Source organism: Kogia breviceps, chromosome 19 (assembly GCF_026419965.1).
Source record: "Kogia breviceps isolate mKogBre1 chromosome 19, mKogBre1 haplotype 1, whole genome shotgun sequence".
Lineage (NCBI taxonomy): Eukaryota > Metazoa > Chordata > Mammalia > Artiodactyla > Physeteridae > Kogia > Kogia breviceps.
Window position 1 is genome coordinate 36,776,376 of NC_081328.1, and position 20,868 is coordinate 36,797,243.

Genomic DNA, 20,868 nt, shown 5'->3' on the forward strand with positions numbered 1-20,868 from the left:
GGGGGAGGGAGGGCAGCCCCCTACTCCCACCCGCCCGGGCTCTCCCCTCCCCCGGCCGCCTCCGCAGCCCCCGCCGCCGGTGCCCTTTGCTGCAATGAGAGAGGCGCCGCCGCCGCCGCCGAGCCGGCCCGGGCCCCGGTCGCCCCGGTAACCGCGACTCCACCTGGCGCGGCACGGCGCGCCGCCGTGCACATCCTCTCTCTGGCCCCCTCCCCGGCGCGGCCCCGCCGGCGCAGCCCCGCCAAGGAACGGCGGAGGCTGGTGGCTGCGTCGCCGCGGTCACCCGATATGCCGGCCCGCCGCCCGGGACTCGGGTTGCAGCAGGAGGGAGGGAGGTTAGACAGTCTAGTGGAAGCGGGGGAAGGGCTTTGGCTTGGAGTCTGGCCTCCGGTCCCCTCTCAGGGTCTTCTTCAGCCCCCAACCTCCAAATGTCTGGCCCAGGGTGTGTGTGTGGGTGGGGAAGGAGAGTGGCCTGCCCCTCGACCGGCCACTCTCTGAGCTTACAGTCTCTCCCTACCGGGGTCTCGGCTGTGCACCGTTTCCGTTCTAGCTCCCCCGTGACTCAATTCCCAGCCAAGTCTGGGAGGCCTAGGATGCCTAAATTTCCTCCGTGGCCTCTGATCCTGCTCTGCTGTGTGACTCTGGCATTTGCTGAACGTCTCTGGTCCTGCACTTTACAAAAAGGAGCCTCGTACCCAGCCATGGGGAATGGGAAGTGTGATAAGCACTAAGTATAAAGTGATGACAAGATCCTGGGCACAGCCACTTTTCTCTGTACTTCAAAGCCCTGGGGTGAAGGTCCCTTCAAGCTCTCCTCTTTCCTCCATCAGAGTAGATTCCAGATGTGGACAGGCCTGGGACCCCGTCACCTGGGACATCAGAGCTCACCAAGTCCAGCCTCACTTCCCTCCATCACCCCAACTCCAGAGGCTCTATCTGCTCTATCCAGGGAGCGCATGCGTCCTCTGCCTCATCACCATCCCTGTCCTAGCCCCACTCTGACCTCCACCGCACATGTGGCCACTCGGGATGGGTCCATCCCACTTGCCATCTAGCCTTGGGCGCAGATACATCTTTGTTCCCGAAGTTCAGTCAGTACAGGGCCAAGAGCTGGGAAAGGAAGTGGGCTGGCTGCCCTGAGAGTGTTGCCAAGCCTGCCAATCTCTTGCTAGACTTGAGTTACAAAAGTACCGTGCTCTGGAGCCTTGTTTTTTTCCTAGGCTGTCACATTTTTCCTTCTCCTAATTCCTCTTGAAAAAGTCAAGGCTTGCTGCCCCCTCTCCAGGGGAAGCAGGGTATGCAAGGAAGAGAAGATGGTACCCATGTGACTCATTGGATTCTCTGCCACTACACCTCCTCTGCCACCCTCAAGTCAAGGCCCCCTCAGGGCTGCCCCTGACCGGCTGTAACTCTGACTCCCTGGCCCCTCCTCCCCTCCGGGGCTTCAGATGACTGTTTTTCTCCCACAGCAATGTCCAGGCCTGAGCTGGGAGCCTGAGCCCTTAGGATCCTGTCCCAGGGTGCCCCTGTCCATCTTCCCATCAGGGAAACTGAGACATATGAAGAATCAGAAAATCAGAACAAATGGCTGGAGGCCAAGGTCCTCTCCACATTTTGAAACTAAGCAGTGGACATGGCAAGAAGTGTGGGCGAGAGATATCATGAAGAACTTCCTGCTGGTGAGACATCAGGGGAAGGTTGGCTCTGCTCAGAGATGGAGGATAGGGTGGGGATAGAGGAACGAGATGGTCCACAGTGGGGGTGGGAATTGGGTACGGGGCACAAGAGATTCCTGAAAACCAGTGGGGTGAGGGGAGAGGTACCCCTGTTTAAGGAGCGAAAGATCTTTTTTTAAAAAAGCTTTTGTCACCTGACTCTTCCCCCTCAAAAATATTCCCTCCCCAAAGCCAAACTTTGGCACAGGTTTGGGGAGGTAGCGGTAGGAATTAGACTATCACGGGGAGAGTACGGGGCATAGGAGTCTCCTGAAAATGCGGGCTCCTACGTAAGAGAAAGGGATGCAAAATTAAAATCCTGGATATCCCCCCTCCAAAAAATATCCTCCCCAAAGCCCAAGTGTGCCATGGGTTTGGGGGGTGGGGTGGAGGCGGGTGACTCACCTGGGCCGGCTGGCCAGCCCCGGAGGGGGCGGAGTCGCCATGGAGGTGGGAACACAGGGAGCTGAGGAGGCACACGGGGTCCACGGTCCAGCCGCCAACCTGTGTGTGCGAAGGGGGGGACACCCCATTAGGGGGAGCGGGCAGGAGCCGCTGGGGGACTGTGACGGGGTGGGGAGGGCAATCCTGCGGCATGTCTGGCACGGAGCTCGCCCCGCAGGGGGGGCGCCGTGACGCTGGCTAGTCCCTTAGGAGGCTGGGTCTCTATGCAGGGCCCTGCGCCTGTTGCCGGGTCTTTCTCTCCAGTCAGGCTGGGGGCTCTTTGAGCCCAAGGCAAGGCCTTCCCCAGCGGATACTCCTGAAGTCCTTGCCTTCAATTCTTGACTGCCTCTCCGGACACTCTGCAAGGGGGCTGTCCCTCACCTGTCCCTTCTTCCAGCTCTTCACTCCCCCCTCGCGGAAGCTGTTGGGAACCATTCCGCAGGGGGGGGCCTCAGCCCAGTGTGCCTCTGTCCTGACAGCACCGCTTTCCTCCCCGCGCCATCTCACAGAGGTGACTTTCTTCTCCCACACCACACCTAAGGCTCGAAACCCATCCCCTCCTGATTCCTCCAGGCCCTCAGCATCCTCAGAGCCATCCGTCTCTCATTAGGTCACCCCACTAACGTACTGAGCCGGCGCTAGGCTTAGGCACCGAGCGTTCAACGTAAGTGAAACAGCCCTAGATCCTACCCACTTACTCCCCAAGGCAGCGGATGAATGAGCGAATGAATAAAGGAAAGAATTTGTGAGTGAGTGGCCGTGCTTTTTGACTCACTTCCTGAGCACCTACTCTGTGCCAGTGAATGTGCCAGACACATAGGAGGCCCTCAAACATGCCCATGTGCTCTCTTACAGGCCTGCTGCCCCTTGAGGCCGCCATGCTGGCTGTCTTCATGTTTTTCTGGCCAAACCTCCCCAGACAGATCTGCAGCCCAGGGGTCCTGTTCCCTCACCACCTCCAACCTCCTCGACCCCTGACACTGGCCGCTACCTCACCACAGCACGAGAAGGGAGCTCTTGATACCCTCCAGACCCACAGATCCTGGCTGATCCCAATGGCTGTTTCTCTCTCCCATCCCTCCAGACTTCAGAAGCGCAGGGGGCCGTCCTGCTGGGCCTTTGTCCTCTTCCTCAGGGATGCGGGACATTTCCGGTTCCCCCTCCCCATCTGTCATGGGCCCTCTCCCTTCTCAGACTTCATTCTGCCTTGGTGACCAGGCTTACCCTGGGTCCCACTTCCATTTCTGCCCACGTCGTGCTCAACCTTCCTTCTGAAGCTGTGGTCCCTTCAGAGTCCTGAGTTGTATATTCAGTGCCTAACAGACTTCTGCGGGAAACCCCTACCCCCTCCTCAAACTCATCTCCCCTATTCCTGTCCCCCACTCCCCCAAACGTTTCCCTCCCATCCCTCTTATTTCACCCCAAGGCACCAACATGTCCCTGTCACCCAGGTTTTTCTGTCTTTGCCTCCTGGATCCAGGCAGCAAACAAGGCTAGTTCATCTTCCCTCCAACCCCACCCCCACCCCATCCCTTTCCCTTCATCCTCCCTGACACACTCTCTTCCTCCTCTCCTTTCCCTGCCTCCAGCCACTCCCTCTTGTCCCCTCCTATTCACCATCCAAGAACAGCCACGGCCCCCCTAGTCACCACCATCTGGCCCCCACACGTCTCACTGCCTCCCACCCCGAGCCCTCTGCATCAGCCAGTTGGACCTCTATGTCAGTCCTCAAACCAACACAGACCTATGCTCACCTCCCATCTCCCTACCTCCTAAAACAGTGTTCTCCTCCTCTATGACTATTCAGACCCTTTTCATCCTTCTAAGCCTAGTTTAGGTACCTCCTCCTCCAGGAAGCCTTCCCTGACCAGGCCGGTCCACCTGATCTCCCCTACTCCAAACCCTCTTCCAACTGACTGTGCCCCTTATACTTAAGTTTAACCATCCTTTCACCCCATCTAGATCACAAAGGTCCCTGTCCCCTCCCCTTAAGCCAGAGCGCACAGAAGGAATCTACTGAGAGGGACCCCTGAAGGGGAGGGCCCGATCTCCTTCTGCAACTCTCCCTTATTTTTGTTGGAACTCTGCTCCCAGGAGGGCTCCGGAGCTGAGAAAAGGTAAAGGCTGGACAGAACTGGAGGTGACATCAGGGGCAGATAAGGTACCAGAAATGCAACAACGTGTCCTTGTTCCCTACAGTAAGGATGGGGATGGGGACACTCTCCCCCCTCCCCAGCCACACCCAGCAGTACTTGGAAAGGGGGACAGAGCCAGACAGGCGCGAGAGCAGGGACGGATACCCCAAGGCTTGATTGAAAGGATGCTGATGGGATGAACCATCCTCCCCTCAGCCCTTTCTCCCAGAGTGGACAATGCCTGGGTCTCAACAGCCAACGTGCTGCAGCTGTCAAGGCCCCTACCAAGGTGGGACTGTAAGTAGAAGGCCAATCCCAAGAAAGAACTTTCCTACGAACAAGAAGGGCATACTTGGATGCAGAGATGCATCCAGGAACCCAAGGATCTGGGAGAGCTTTACAAAGGAAGCTTCGTACCCCATAAAGAAGGAGACAGGTCCTGGACCAGAGGCAGGAGCCCTGACTCCCGTCTAAGTCCTACTGATGACAGGAGAGAAACCAAGGCACAGAGACAGGAGTCCTCTAGCTCAAAGTCACACAGCGAGTCTTGGAGGGAAGGAACGGGGTGGGGGAGGAGGGAGGAGGTAAAAGGCCCCAGGAATCCTGGGCTCTGTTCTTGCAGGGCTGGGGCACAGGAGACCCAGCCTTCTGAAACGCCCAAGGCCTGACCTTCCCTTAGGGGCCATATCACAGAGGTGCCGACCCCAAGGTCTCAACTCCACCGCTGGATGGACCCTCAGACTCAGAACACTCAGTCCACGGCGAGGCTGTCCCTCTCCCTCCCCACCACGCTCTTGTCTCTCCAAGACAGGCTTCCTCGGCTCAGTCCAACAGCCTGATTAGAGGCTGGGCTCTCTCTGTCCAGTCCCATGCTCCAAATTCCAGGGCTGCAGGCAGGGGTCTGGGTGCTGAGCCCCCACCCCCTTCCTCCCCAGGCTCCAGGAAAGGCCAACCACAGCAACGGGGCATCCGCTTTCCCCCTCTGCCCCAGACACCTCTCAGAATCCGGATGAGCCTGGGGAGAGGGGAGCACAAGCCACACCCCCTCCCCAGCCCGGCCCCACTCACCTGCTCCCGCATCCTGTCTTGCTGACTCCGCAGGGCTAGGGCGTGCTGGGGGTACTTGCTCTTCAGGTGGTCCATGAAGGCATCGCGCTTGCGGTCGGCATCGGCCTTCTGGAGCCCGCTGAGCGCCTCCAGGCTCTGGGCCGCGATCACCGTGTGCCGCCGCTCCGATGTGTGCACCAGCCCCACGTTGGAGAAGCGGCGGCCCCCGCTGCCCCCGCCTCCGCCCCCGCCCCCCAGGGTCCGGTATTCCCGAGGATACTCGGCATCGTCTGCAGAGAGCATGGGGGGGCTGCTCCGCTCCGGATCTGCAAGGGGGGAGAGGGGGGACGGCAGGGTCACCGTGTGCCCGGCCTGGGACTGCGCATCTCCCACTGGGCTCACTGCGAGGAGGGGTTGGCCTAACGGGGGGCGGCACGAGGCACCTGGGGTGAGGCAGGGGCTGCCTGCCCCCCACTAGGAACAGAAGAGCCAGAAAGGGTGGCTCCAAGGAGGGTGGGAAGCCAGGGCAGTGTCCAGCTTCCTGCCCTCTGCCGGTGGGTCTGGAGGATAATGACTGTGGCTGAGGTGCTGTCCTTTGAGGCCAAGGAGGGCTTGGAAGCAGGGGTCCTGGACACCTCTCTAACCACACATCCCCTTTCTCCTTCCTTATGCTGGGCTCGACAGGGGAGGGAAGGGGAGTTTCCTTTTAGATGCTTCCTGAAAGCTGTGGAAAGGAGCCTGCACTGTCTTTCTTTCAAGAGCATCTTCTAAGGAGTGGGGCAGGGGCTAGCTTCCTCCCTCAGACTAGCATGTCCAGGACACACTTGTCTTTAGGCTGGGGGTTGGCTTGGAAAAGGGTCAGGACTAGGAAACAGGGGGGAAATGAGGGCAAAGATCACACTCGGGATTCCCAAGAAGATGGAGGTCCACGGCCTGGGACATGGGAGCCCCTTTCCCTTCCCTCCCCAGAGACAGACAGACAGACAGACAGACAGGAGAGGCTGGGCACAGAGAGGACAGTGAGAGATGGACTGGGGACAAACTCAAAGCAGACAGAACAGCTCAAGCTTCCCCCCCCGCCGAGGACCCTCCCCTCCCCACTTCCTTTCTTCAGGCTCCCTTCCCAAAACACACACAAACAAGTTCCAGACCTGTAAGGGACGCACAGGGGACAAAGTACAGTACAGAAGCAAAAAAAGGAGAAGGCCGGGGGTTGAGGTCTCCATGAAGATCTCTGAAGCCCATCCCCACATGCCCATCAGCCTTGAGCCCTTGGCCTCCCCAGGCCCAGCTCTGCTGTCTCCTACCCTCCAGCCTCAACGCTGACCTTCCCAAAGCCCAGCAGGGACAGCGGTTCCAGAGTGTCACCCACACCAGGGGTGGGAGGAATTGCTGGGGCTTACCCGAGTCATATTCCTGGTCGTAAAAGAGATTTGCCCTCCCTCATCTCCAGAAGTCACCCCCCTTGAGAGACAGACTTGGTTTCCCCAGCATACCCCCAGCCTCACAATCCACTAGCCTCAAAGCAGCACCCCTAAGTGTAGCCTAGCTCTGGGGGGAAATCAAACACTGTAGCAGACACAGGCACCCCGATGCAGGGGCTAACTCACAGGGCCGACTGGGGCAAAAGAGGTGGGGCTGAGGATTCTGTGACCCAGCCCACGTTCCATCCAGCCCAGCCCCCGTCAGCCCCCTCCCTCCATACATCCAGTGTTCATCAGGCCCGCTGCCAGGCCTCAGTCGCCTCCCGTCCACCACAGGAGTAAAGAGGAGTTTCGGCCACGTTCTAGGAAAAGCCACCCCTCGCCTAACACACTCACACACTCCTCCCTGGACTATGGCAGAGGCATGTAGATCTCGGGGACTGACCCCTCGATGACCCAGCACCGCCCACCAAAGCCAAGGGAAGAATGGCTTCCGTGGACACAGAGCTCCAAAGCATCCAAGGGCCTGACTGACTGCCGTTACCACAGCCTTCAAACCTCCTGTGTGTGTGTGTGTGTGTGTGGTGGGGGAGGGGGCGTATTACTGTGGCCCCATTTCAGAGATGGGGCCACCCAGGTCAGAGGAGGCCAGTGACACACCCAAAGCTACAGTCAGTGGTAGAGGCTAGATTGCACCCCAACATTTATTAGGTTTGCCTCATCCCCTCCCACCACACCTTCCTGGCCAGAGGACAATTGTTTATTGATGGAAAAATGGTACCACCTCGTTGTTTGCCTGCTGTCTCCTCACCCTGGCGCTGAGTCTGGGGTCCCTCCCTCCTCCCTCCCGCAGGCAACTCTCCTTCTCACCACAGTCACAACCCTCTGCTGTGCTCCCCAAAGTGAGGTCCAGATACCCAAGAGATGACTGGGGGAGGAATATTGTTCCATAGCTTAATAGTTATACCTTTATTTTCAAGGATTCAAAAGAAAAAACCAAGAAGGCCCAACCACTGATTTCATGGGTACTGTTCCTTGGGATGGTAGTGAGATAAGGTTTTTCTTTAAAGTAAATTTATTAAGTTCAAAGTGAGTTAACACATTGAGTTAAGACGGTGAGAAGGTTCCCTGGTAGGGAGGAAATTCCTGAAGCTGGCCCCCAACTGAGGCTGGGAAGCCTGGGGCCATCGCGGTGGGTCCCAGTCCCTGCTCTTGAGGAGCTGGTGGTCACCCACGGTGGCCAGTGAATATGGCCGAAAGGGAGTGACCTGATCATCATCAAGAAGAAGAAGAGCTGGAATAGGGGTTGCTCTGGGCACAGGAGAAATAGCCCCAACCGGAGTCAGGGGGCTGCCTCCCATGACCCTTAAACTCTCTCTTCCATTCACCCTTACCACCTGCTGGAGGTCTGCAACCTCATGGGGCACAACTGAGCAGGAGGAGACCCTCCCTGGCCAAGTGCCCTGGGCACTCCGTAGTCCTCCCTTTGCCTAGGCTGGGGCAGACTCAGCCCAAGGCCTGGCTGCTGGAAGCCCAGCTCTAGAGACCAGCCTGAGCCCTGCCTGAGCCAGAGGGCCCTCTCCAGTGCCAGCCAGCCAGGCTCGCCGTGCCTCCTAGGGCTCTGGGCACATATAGGTGCACTGGGAAAGGTCTCCAGTTCACATCTGCCCTCCTGCCCTTCCACCCTCCTGGACCCAGAAGAGATGCTCATGGCCCACTCTCACCCGCCATGCCAGCACTTCTTTCCCTGGCTCCTGGGGCGGGGTGCGGCGGAGCCTCCGTGCATCCGGAGCAGGACAAGCAGTATGCCAGCCTGAGAGAAGCAGGCACTGTGGGGAGGTCTGGGGTCACCCAGGCTCTCCCAGGTCGATTAAAGGGGCGAGGCGGGTCTGGCAGGGAGGGGTCCCGGCTGCTGGAGCGCGCAGCGGGGAGGCGGAGGCTCCAGACAGTGGGTGACTACAGCCCCATAAATCTCACAAAGGTGGGCAGCAGCGGTGGGGAGAGAGCTGCTGAGCAGGCCCGAACAGAGAGTGTAGCAAGGACCAGCTCCTCCCTGTCTCCTCCAAGTCAGGGCTCACCCCTCAGGTGCCTGGGCATGGGCAGCGGCCGGGGTCATGGGTGAGACAGGAGCTGGATTCTAGGGGGTGGCAGAGAGACAGGAGGGGGTAGGAGAGACAATCTGCTATCTCTGAGGGGAGGTGGGGCTTTGATTTGAAAAGCTTTAGAATCTGTTTAAGAACCTTCAAGATCTTTGGCTTTGTTTAACAGAGAAGCTAGGCTCAGGGAAAGAGGGGAGGTACCCGCGTAACCCATGAGTTCTAGCTCCCTGCTCGGTGCTCTGTGCAGATTTCTCTCCACTCTGGGGCCCCAGTGGACCGGGACAACTGGCCTGGGATTCTGGGTTGGGGGGGTCCATCCTGTTGCCCTTGGGAGAAAGAGGCCCTTGGGGGGCTCTGAGGGCTCAGGCATGAATTTATGTGAGCCAGCCCTGGGCTCTTGAAGTCAGAACATTGGGAGAAAAAAAAACACAGGCCAGAGACACCCTGGGTTTAGAGTCAGCTCCTTCCCTGAGGGGCCCCGGGTTAGCCATTCCTTTAGTTACCCATTCGATCAACAAGCCTCTTCCCTTTTGGAGCCTGAGGGTACTAATCTGTAAAAGGGGGATGTCCACCTCTAAACCCTGCTTCTGGGCACTGGGTGAGAAGCCGGCGAGATAATGAGGAGAAAGCACACGGCTTTGAATTAAAGACACGCCTGGCACGTGGGCTGTCGAGACAGCAGCACAGCCTTCCCATGACTCCTGTTCCTGCTCTAGCCACCACTAAGGTCTTGAGTGACCCTGACCCTCCCCAGATCGAGCAGCCCAGTGAGAAGCCCAGGAGATCGATTCCAATCTAGCAAGCAGTAGGCTCTGGGTAGCAGTGGTCCTGAGCGGATCGGTGCTTGCTGTTTACCAGTAAGGGGCTGGTGAGGGGCGGGGGTCTTGTGGCGAGTGGCGGATGGGGGCGGATGGGACAGGGAGGCCTTGAGGGGGTGAGCAGGACTGGGTTCTACGGGGGCAGGGACATGGGAATTGGAAGACTCTGTAGTGGAGAGGCAGAGGCAGGGGGCTCTGAGGGCAGGGGGAAAGTGGGGAGACCCCGGAGGGGAAAGCAGAGCGGGGGTACACTGCTGGAAGGGGCGCCGGGACTGAAGGTCCCTGAGGGATGGGGGCTTGGGGAGGGGTTGCCAACTCCCCAAGTATCCTCAGTGTGCAAGGCCAACTATAATTTTCAAGTCAGAGATTCAAGCTGCAGGGAGGATGCCCGGGACTGATGAAATCCAGCTCAGAATGAGGGAAAAGGAAAGTGGGAAAGGCGGCCTCGGGTCACCCTCAGCTCAACCTTTCTGGCCTGGGCAACCAGTAAGTGAACCCGCCAGAGGCTGCGATGACCAGGGAGCAGTGGGCGCCCCCAAGTGGCCGGCTGCGGATAAAGGCGCAGGTGCTCGGGAAGAGAGCGACATTGTTATTTGTTCCACCAACTCCAAATTCCACGTTTATTTATGAGCCCAATTTATTTTTATCCTCACTGCATTCTTTTACATGAGATCACTGTAACTCAAAATGAGAATTAAGATCCCAAGGATTCAGTGACACTCTCTCATAAGCCGTCCAGCCCCACCCCACCTGGCGTCTTTACCCCAGCTGTCACCAGTGGCTCTGTCCTCTGGCTGTCACTGGGCCACATCCACCCATGACATCATCTTCAGAGGAAGAGAGAGTGGAGAAGAGGAGAGGGCGAGGGAGAGGGAAGGAGAGAGAGGAAGGGGAGGAAGTAGAGGGGAGAACAAAGCTATGAGCTACAGAGAAGAGAGGGCTCTCACGGGGGTGCCTGCTGTGAGGACCCGGAGTTCAGGACCGTGGCTCCCTTTCCCCAGAGACGGGGAGGCTGGACAAGGCTCCTCCCCTGGGGACCTGAGAGACCTCACAGGTGCGCCCCCAATCCATTGCCCGGGCAGAGGTGGTGGCTGAGCACCAACTCAGGGAGTACAGAGGACCCTGGGGCTACAGCCCAGTGAGGTCCGCAGGCAGGGCAAGGGGCCTGGTTCATACCCAAAGTGCCTTGCCCACAGATACACACACACACACTTGAACACATGCGGTGCAAGGCTCCCCCAGTCCCACCGTCTGCAGCCAAAGCAAGAGGAGCCCAGGTCGCCCAGGGGGAGCCCCAAGGCGACTGCCACCACTGTGCCTGACAAGTCCATCCTGTGGGCGGCTGCTGCAGTCAGGAAGTGCGCTGTGCTGGGAGGTCAGAGGCCAGAGGACAAAGATCAAGCTTGGCAGAGGCTCCAGGAACTTGAATAAGGTGAAGGGATCACCCCTTCACCCCCACCTCCCCCCCCACCCCGTGAAGTAACTGGCCCCTCGGTCTTTGGGCGCCCCTGGCTCTGGGCGCCCTGTGGGCCCATGCCCCTCAGTCCGTCCGCTGTCTGTCCGTGGGTCCTTGGAGCAGAAGCCCGTCTGTGTCGATTTTGTAAAGCCATCTTTTCCACCCCATACCATAGCAACCGAAATCATTTTCCGGGCAATTGCCTTTCTGTAAACATTCCTGTGTCGTATCCCCCCAAACTGCTAATGCCCAGCACCCTGCTGAGTCTCCCTGTCACTCCAACCAGAGCCTCAGAGGTGGAGGTGGGCGGGGGGTGGAAGGGGGTTGGAGGGGAGGAGGTGGCCGCACGGAGGATTAGGGACAGGGCTTCAAGTCCAGCTCCTGGCATGATCCTCCATTCCTGCCCCCGTGTTTCCCCAGGCCCCCAGCCCAGCCCCACTGCCCTGAAGGTCAGCCCCCCTCAGGAGAGCCTGTCTGGTCCGGGAGGGATGACAGAGAAGAGGGGGAGGGGATCCCATGGAAGGGAGGCCTGGGAGGAAAGGGAAATGACTTGAAAGCATGGGGGTGACGGTTAGTCAACAAAGGTGACTCCCTGGAACCTGGGAGCACAGCAGCAAGGCAAGTCATCACTGGGTCCCCAGGGAAGGCAGCTCCCTGTGTCCCTGAGGTGTGAGAGGGAGGACCCAGAAGCGGGGAGAGGCCCGGTGGAGCCCATCCCCACGATGGACCACTACCCAGGCAGCGCAGTGGTCGGGGAAGGTGGGCAAGGCGAGAGGGCGTCAGAGGCGGAGTAGTCCTTGGCTGGTGACACGGATGCCCCCTCCCCACCCCCCAGCACTGACCTACAGAGCCACCGTGGAGGACGGCCGGGGGTGGGTCGATTCTCCTGGCAGTACAGCAGGGAAACTGAGAATCAGGGAGGCTGAGAGAGTTAACAAGTCACTGTGTGGACTCCCTTCCCCAGGCTGGGGGGGGAAGAGGGGGAAGAGGACTGTGGCCTGTGACCCCCTGGACTCTTCTACCCCCACGTCCAGGGAGCCCTGCTACCTCCCAGCCCCCAGGGAAGCTGGGCATCTAGACCCAGCTGGGGAGTGGGGCGGAGACGACAGAGCCCGGGAGGGAGCCAGGAGGCAGGGGAGGGTGCAGGGCACCGCCAGTCACAGCTTCATGCGGGCAGAAGAAGATGAGCCAATTTGCGCGGGCAGAAGAAGATGAGCCAATTTGCGCAGATTTAAACCCCACCAAAGGCCACTTGGTAAACAAGTCGGAATCAATTAAAGGACCTAGTCAGGGCTAGGGGAGGGAGAGCTCACCTGCCTGGGTCTTGGCTGCTCCCAGCAGAGCTTCTAGGGCTTTCCCCAGGGAGAGAGAATTTGAGAGAGAGAGAGAGAGAGAGAGAGTTGGGCTCCCGGGGGATAGGGCGGGCACTGCCCCGGCCAGATGCTTCCTCTGCCAGCTCTTGCTTCTCATCCGTCCACAGGCTGACTCTGTCCTGCAGCTTCTGTCCACTTGCTCAGACTGGGAGCCCCTGCAGGGCAGAGCCTCTTCCCTGAATCTGGGCACATCACAGGGCGGGGCCCAGGCCTCCTCCCTCCGATTGGGAGCCTTTGTCTCCCCCCTTAGACTAGGGACACCCCAGAGCAGGGCCCCTGTTTCCTCTATCAGACTAGGGGTTTGCCTAGGACAGAGCCTTGTCTCCCCCTCAGACTTGGCAGGACCTGTGCCTCCTCTTTGAGGGGCACTAGGGAGGGGCGGGTCCCTGTTTACCTCTTTGGATCAGAAGCTCCCTCAGGGTAAGGCGCTTGTCTCCTTCCTCAGACTGGGGCCTCCTTGATGGCAGAGATACCACTCCGCCCACACTGGGTGGTCTTGCAGGACAGAATTAGGTGGGGTGAAGAGATTCACAAGCCCTCTCAGGAGTGGGATGGGGGCCCGGGGACAGTCAAAGATGCCAGGCTCGGTCTCAGTGTCATCTCTGCCAGCTGCCCTGGCTCTCCGTGGCCCTGGAGTCCTTGCTTCCTTCTACCTGCTGCCCTCTCCCCCCTGACTCCCCACGTTCACAGGGCACAGAGCACAGCAGCCCTCTACCCTGGCGAGGTGAGGCCTCCCTCCCTTCGGTTCTTCACTTTTAGGCAAAGAGGAGTGATGTCTCAAGACTGTTCCGCTAAGCCTTGCCTGCGTCTGCTTTCCCTCCAGCCAAATGCCTTTCAGGGGGAAGGAAACGGAGGCCGAGAGAGAGAACCGATTCATACGGGAGCTGGAAGCAGAGCCAGAAATGGAACCCTGGGCCCCAGGGACAAGGACTTGTCCACACCTGTCTGCCACTTCCCAGAAAGCAATTGCCAGGGGAGCCCCTCTCCAGGCCCCAGGCGGGCAGAGACTAACAGCCTCTTTAGGAATCAGCAGAGAGGTGGAAGATGTCGCAGCACCCTTGGCCCCAAAGAGAGAAGAGCTGGGGGTCGCAGTCCAGCTGTACCCCCAGGTGCCCACCCCAGCCCAGTGGCTGCTTGGCACACAGAAACCAGGGTGCCCACGTGGGGTCCGGACCATACTCCTCAGACAAGACCCACCTCTCCTGCAAAAGGGCCAACAAGCCAGCCTCTTGCCCAGAATTTCAGATATAGGACCCTCCCTCTTCTCCCTGCAACCCTCCCCCAACTGCCGGCAAAGCTATGGCATTACCCAAAATCACTCAACTTGGAGGTGAGAAAGCTCTGTTCGAACCCAGCTCTGCCACTGTCTAGTTGTGTAACCTTGAGCAGGTCAGCAGCCCCTCCGAGCTTCAGTCCTTTCATTTGTTTTTTTTGTGTTTGTTTGTTTTTAAACTGATAACAGGCGTGCGGGTTGTACACTGCAGGAAGGCACCGGCCTAGGGAACGGGTGGGGGACAGCTCCTTCCTGATCTGCCCAATCGCCCGATTCCCTTTCACTCCACAGTCAGAGTTTTCTCAAACCCAGGACGGTAGGGTCTGGATTTTTCGCCACTAATGAAGATCTGGCTAATTGGCTTCCCCGGGAAGGGCAGGGGCGGGGATGTAGAGGGGAGCACATCACCCCCAGTCTGAAGCCGTCACTGGAAAAGCTGGGAACAGCCCTGGCGTGTGCCCACACAGCCCTCGCTAACAAGCTAGCTCCCTCCTGGTGTCTCCACCGTCACGTGCCCAGGGAAGGTGTCCTGTCAGCCCCACATCTCCTTGGAGAGGCAGCGGAGAGGAACACAGGCTGGGAGGAAGGGAAGGAGAGGGTGGAAAGGGAGGGAGGCTGACGCCTGTCCTCTCAGCTCTGCCACGGCTCAGGGGCGGCTGCCAGTGAGCCTCCTCTCCTCGGGGGCGCTCGAGCCTCAGGGTGCCAAGGCCAGGGCAGCAGGTGTGGGCAAAAGGACCTTCACCACGCCCCTATAGCTGCCTCAGGCTGAAAGCAAGCCCAGAGGGAGGCATCCTGTTCCCAGGGGGAGGGACCCCAATCTCTTGGAGGTGAGGGGTGGAAGCCCCACCCATCACCCCACCTCCCCACAGGGAAGTGTTGTCAACACCCAGGATTCATTGCGGGCCTCACAAATGTTGGACAGGAGCCTCAGCCCTGCTGTACCCCTCCACATCCTCCTCTGAGACATTGCCCTTCCTGGGGTCAGGCTCTCTCGAGCAGGCTCTTCCCAGGCCCACAGCCCAGCACCCAGACGGCTCCCTCAGACACCAGGATGATCGGGGTCCTGGTGCCTCCGGACTCCAAGCACAGGCCACCGGGCTTATGCTCATCACACTTCTATCGTCATGCCTGTGCCCCCATGGTACACGCCCACATGCCCAGCACAGGCTCACGAATGTGTGCCCAGTCACGAAGGCCTCCCCTGCACCCACCACAGGCATCAACATGGGCCCAGCTGGGACTGGGTCACTGCAGAGATGCCACCTTGGATGCTACGTGGACAGACAGGGTGCTGTGCCCATGCACACACATCATATACATTCACAACCCCTCAACAGATTGCGGTACATCTGGGGGCTCCCTCAAGTGCCAGCTCGATGCATCTCCAGCTTGGAGTGAAAGACACTGGGGACCCCATGTGCCCATGCTGAGTCCAGCTACCCCTTCTCAGAGAGGCAACTTCTTGGCCCCTCTCCTGCTTTGTCAAGTTCAGGGTCTCCTTGCTAAAGCATTTACATTTTGTCTACAAATACAGGCCACTCCACTCGCACCAATGTTTACCCAACCAGGCAATGCCAAGGACTGAGATGCCCGTCCTGGACCTCGCACCCCCAGCCCTTGTCTCCCTGTACAGGTGCTCAGCCTCCTGCACCAGGACAAGGGGCCGGCGGGCCTTGCACCCCCTTCCACCTGCTGCCGGAGGGTGAAGGATAGGGCTTCTGGGCTGCAAGTTTCAGCCCTCACCTCACAGATCAATTACTCTACTGCCCTGCAAGCCAACCGGAAACGGAACAGCCAAATCTGCGTCCCTTATGTTCCCTCCCTAGGGATGCTAAGGTTAGCACCAGGAAAGACTCTGGAGGATGGAAGATGGGGGAACCCAGAGAAGGGAGGAGGAGACTCAGAGTTTCCTGCCTGACTGCTGGGTCCAGACTGACCTGGGAAGCCCGATCAGATTCCAGGGGCATCTTTCAGTTCTCCCTGTTGCCGAACCTGAACTGTCCCACCAGAGCAGGATGCAGGAAGGTGGAGCACGAACTGGAAGGCAGGGGAGGAATAAACAGTCTCCCCTTCCCTCTGCAAAAGACTTGAAGACTCCACCCTTCTCGTCTCAGTTAAATCCATCCGTCCATCTGGAGTGATGAGGTTTAAACTCAGCACCAGGCTTGCTGGATGCTGTGGGGAAAACGGACCAGCCATGAATGACAGCACTCTTGATACCCACCCCTCAACCAAGCACACTCTCATGACAGCCCACAAGGGGCTCTGATAGCCTCTATTCATTCAGTTCTGAGTCACCTCGTGAGGTTGCTCTCCCCCATTTTACAGGTGAGAAAGCTGAGGCTCAAGAAGGGGTGACTTGTCCATGGTCAGAGTTGGCAAGTGGAGGAGCCTGGTCTCGACTGTGGGGTTCTCAGCCCGGATCCCCTTTCTCTCCTCTACACCCTGCTACCCCTGAGCAAGACGCTGATTCTGCCGCCAAGGCATCCCTGCGTCTTTGTCTGAGCCACTGGGCCAGAGCCCCTTATGTCCCCTCAGTCTGTCCAACTCCCTAAAAAGGGAACACTCGAACAGGCCCCTCCCCAGAGAAGCACAGAGACCCTCAATCCCATCCTTTTGGGGGAGAGCTCACACCGGAAGGGTGGGGACCCTTCCCCAGCGCGTAGCTGAGAGACAAGGAGGGACAGGGAGCAGAGCTGCCCCAGGGCCACAGAAGCCCAGGCTGGGAAGGGGGTCCTGCCTTTCCACAGCCCTCCCCTCATACCTTAGTTTGGTACTGAGTCCCCCCAACCCCTGTCACAGGCTGTGCCGACACAGAACTGCAAGTCCTATTTCGGGAACGCCAGCCATCCAGGACTTGGATTCCTCCAGAAACAGACAGCTCATTACATCTAAGGCACCAATTACCTTGTGGAACTCCTCCTTCCTTAAAAAGAGCCAGAGTCTGTGCCCATGGCCCTCAGAGGGGTCCAGGGGCAGGGCATGATTACTTCTCCCTTCAGGGCAGAATGAAGGCTCCCGAACCCGAATCTTCTCTCCTGAGCCCAAGACCTCAAGTCCTTCCTTCTGTGGCCTGGCTTCAGCCCCGGGCCATGTGCACTGCCCTCTGTTGGGTCAGCCCCATGTCGTCACCACCGCTTTGAGCTGGTGGCCTTCAAAACTGCTCCAATGGTCCAGAGAAGGTCTGAGCAGCCCAGATGACCCCTCTCTGCTTCTGTTCTCACCAGCCCTCCTCCTGCCCCCAGCATGTGTGCCAGGGGAAACAAATGCCAGGGCATACTCAACCCTGCTCTGGGACCAGAACGTACCTTCCTTACCTCCTGCTCTTAACTCTCAGGCCTCCCCTGACCTTGGGCCTCAGGGCCAACCTGTCACCTCCTGCCTGGGACGGAGGACTCTGCTGGCAACCTGTCGGCTCCTAGGCAGTTCCCTCTGCCTTCTGCTGCCTGGCCATGCTAATGTGATTCCAGGAGTCTGCTCTGGGTCTTAGCCCCTTCCTCGCAACTATGCCCCTGACAGCCCCAGCCAGGCATATCCCAGCTACAAGCACCAAAGCGTCTGTCCAGGAGTCTGAGTGGGCAGGCTGCTCTGCCCATAATTCTCTGCTTAGTGGCCTGAGGTCCTTGATACCCTGTCTGGAAGCCAGCCATCTCGGGGGTATGTCCAGCCACTCTGAGGACTGGAAAACCACAGCCCACACGATAACATCCGATGCATATTAACCACACAGTGCTTCCTGCTTGTTAACCTACTTCCTCCTCACCAAACTCTGCCCTACTGCCAGAGGGCCCCAGGACTGGAAGGAGAGGCTCCCTTACCCCCAGCTGCTTCCCAGCACTCTGCCCCATATCTGCATCCCATGCTCGCATGGTGGCTAATTCTGGCATCTCATCAGACAGTAATTATGGGGGAATCAGCAGTGCTGTCATCTCGGCAGCTCGGCACCTGTCACCACGCCGCCATCCCCAGGCGGCTGGGATGGGACCGGAAGCTGATGGAGGAGGGGTGTGCTGGGGTGAGGGGCGTCTGCTCCCTCCCCGCCTCTGCAGCCCTCACTTCCTTCAACCCTACCTCCCCACAGGTGCACAACGCATGTCAACAAGGTGGCCACTAGCCACACCAGTGCTCCCTGTTAGCCAGGCCAGGTACTGAATGCATATGCCCTGTGTCACACATAGGCATGCCCACGACCAAAGAGAGCAAGTAGGACACAGCACGCCAAGGCTCAAATCACAAAATGCTCCTTCCCATTAAGTGTGACTTTGAACAAGTCGTTTAACTGTTCTGGATGTCAGTTTCTCTAATGGCAAAATGGGGAAAATAGTGCTTACCTTGGGAAGAAGAGAAGAAATAAATATGTTAAGTATCTAGCACAGTGCCTGACATATGGACGATCATGTATTCACTCAACAAACAACGAGGACACACCTGCTATGCACTGGGCAATATGAAGATGCCAAGATAAATGAATCGCAGTTTAGCAAAGACCACGCTGGGGCCTTACTGGGGCACAGGCATTTTGTTTAGCTGGTGGTGCTTTGTTTTGTTTCTTTGAATTTTAATGCCTTTAAGGAACACAGGCATTCTACTCCTGTAGAGTAGCGCAGTCCTCACCATTCCTTATTGTCCTCGTCCACTGCTTCACTCATTTCCAGCCCCTGAAAGCACTGAATTTGCTGCCCCAGAAGCAAACGTGAACTAGGAGGCTCAGTTATGTCCAGAACCGATGCCACGAGAGATTTGACAGAGCCACGGGAGCTCAGGGGGCGAGCCTGGAGGTGGTCAGGGAGGGGCACTTCAGGGAGGAGCCGAAGTGGGAGGTGACAAAGGGAGGGTGTTCCTGGAAGAGGAGGCACAGAAGCAGAGGGTCACAGAGGGAAAGGCGAGGGCCACTGGGAGCTGATGGAGACAGAGGCATCTCAAGGGGTCCTTCCTAGTGCTGGATCTCCGGGCCCCAGGCTGCAGTGCCTCCCTCTCCTCCAGAACATTTCCTAGGTGGGTCTTGCTGGTGGAGCTACGATGTAAGACCATGTTCCCTTGCCTCACAAGCAGCATCTGCTGTCCCAAGTAAGTCACTGAGTCACTTCCCTGGCCCCATGGAGAGGAACACAGCCCCACTCTGGCTCTTTACAGATGTAAAAAGTGAGTCTGGGAAAGGACTGAGCTCCCTGCCTCTGGGAGTATTCCAGAAGAGGGTAAGTGAAAGAGGGGGGCATTCAGGCCCCCTCCCTGGTTCCCTGCCCCTGAGCCTCGGCCCCTCTGCCATTTGTGTGGGGAAGGGGGGGCGTGGCCTGTGTGACCAGGACCTGGGTGGAGGGGAAAGTCTGCAGTTTCAAGTCACTCCTGCCTTCTCCTGGCAGCAGCCACCGAGGGGGGTGGGGGGAGGGAGGAGAGCGGCATCGTTACTCTTTTAGGAAAATGGTAATTTTAATTAAGAGGCAGACAAGTGAGCACTCTACAGATTGTCTCCGAGCAGTTATTAAAAAGCCATCAAGGCATCGGCAGCCACAGTGGCAAGGAGGGCTGCTTCCCCCATGTGCCCGCCCGGATTGGGCCCGAAGCATCCTCCAGAGAGCTGGAGAAGGGCTGGAGGATGTGAAGCCTGCAAACAGCCAAGGCAGGGACTCTGCAGCCCCTCTCCCAAGGCCGGACAGGGGCAGCACACAGCTGATACCCAGGGTATAGCCTGCTCAGCCCCAGGGAGGGGCTGGGGGAGGTGCAGAAAGGGAACCAGCAATTGGGCTTCCCGTGCTGTGGGCTGGGCTCTGGTCCAGCTGCTGTTGCTTTTCCTGTATTCTTCTCAACAAGGCTGCCATTTTACAGGCAAGGACACTGAGGCTCAGAGAGGGAGAGTGGCTTGTCCAAGGCCACACAGCTAGCACATGGCTTATGTGAGCCTTTGAACCCAGATCAGACTGACTCTCAAGTCCAGTGCTCCAGGCTGCTGGTCCTGGGCACGGAAGTGAGAGGTGGGTTCCCAGAGGCCCTCTTGAAGTGGCCCCAGCTCTGGCCCACCAATGCTGCCCACAGTCCCCAGGCTCACGGGGACTTGGGACCTCAGTCACTGCCTGCTTGGCAGGGACACACTATAGGAGAGGAGTGCCATTGGGTCAGGGGACACTCTACAGGGCCATGAAGTGCAGAGCAGCTGCCAGCAGGGGGAGCAGGGGCGGATGGGGCATCAGTGGACAGAGGGTCACAGCCCTTTCCACACAGCCAGCCAGGCCACAGCCCCAGGCCCCACAGCCAGTGCATTCAGCCAACCCCTTAACCTCTCTCTGCTCACCACGTAAGCAATGAAAGAAACTTCGCTGTCTTGGTCACTGTTGGCCTCTGAGCCTAGACCAGTGCCTGGCACAGAGAAGGTGTTCAATAAATCTGTATTGAATTAAAGAAGGAAGGAATGGATGGATGAATGAATAAACGATTGAATAAATGAAAATGCAATCACAGGGTTACAAGTGCCTATAAACTCAACGAAGCTATACTGAGGTCGATGTGGTCCCATCTTCTCCCATCGCCCCCCTCTGGTCGACGCTAGAATATGGGCTGCCCCCCCCCCACAAGAAGGGCCCCTTGCTCCTGACCCCCTCTCCCAGGCCATCTGTCCCCTCGACAGAGGGCTCCCGCCTCCTTCTCCCTCCCCAGCCCCACTGTACGGAGCTTTGCAGCCAGCACACACATATACATGCACACGTGTTTGTTCGCGCACACTAACTCATGCACACACGTGCACACACGGACACATTCTCGGCCAGGCAAGGTGCCCTCCCCAGAGTCAGGTCTCTGCTGCCCCCTCCCCTGGCAAAGGCCTGGGCCCCCCAGGGATAGCCCCCTCCCCCGTTTCTGGCCCCCGAGGCTGGGGAGAGGCACCAGCTAGGGAGCAGTGGGTGGCAGGATGGTGGGGAGAGGCCCCCCTCCTGGCTTACCAACCTGGAGACTTTAAACAGAGGGAACAGAGTCCTGGAGGCTTCCCTCCTGCTGCACGCTGGAGCCCTGGGTGAGGGACAGGAAAGGAGGAAAGTCGTGAATGAATGCCCAGAGCTGGAGGAGAGGAGCTGAAGAGAGGAAGGGGCTGGGACAG

At 58.5% G+C, this 20,868-nt stretch overlaps 1 protein-coding gene across 7 annotated transcripts in view; it reads right to left on the reverse strand.

Annotated features, from left to right (window-relative positions):
* SRCIN1 (SRC kinase signaling inhibitor 1) overlaps window positions 1-20,868 on the reverse strand; it is a 68,679-nt gene that overhangs the window by 39,270 nt on the left and 8,541 nt on the right. For 3 of the 7 annotated variants that reach the window (XM_067020616.1, XM_067020617.1, XM_067020614.1), the window contains exons 2-4: window positions 20,718-20,780; window positions 5,363-5,667; window positions 2,121-2,219 (exon numbers count right to left, since the gene is read on the reverse strand). In XM_067020616.1, coding sequence (XP_066876717.1) covers window positions 2,121-2,219; window positions 5,363-5,667; window positions 20,718-20,780 — 467 coding nt within the window. The remainder of the gene's footprint in view (window positions 1-2,120; window positions 2,220-5,362; window positions 5,668-20,717; window positions 20,781-20,868) is intronic. The other 4 variants (XM_067020618.1, XM_067020615.1, XM_067020619.1 and 1 more) reach the window with 3 other exon arrangements.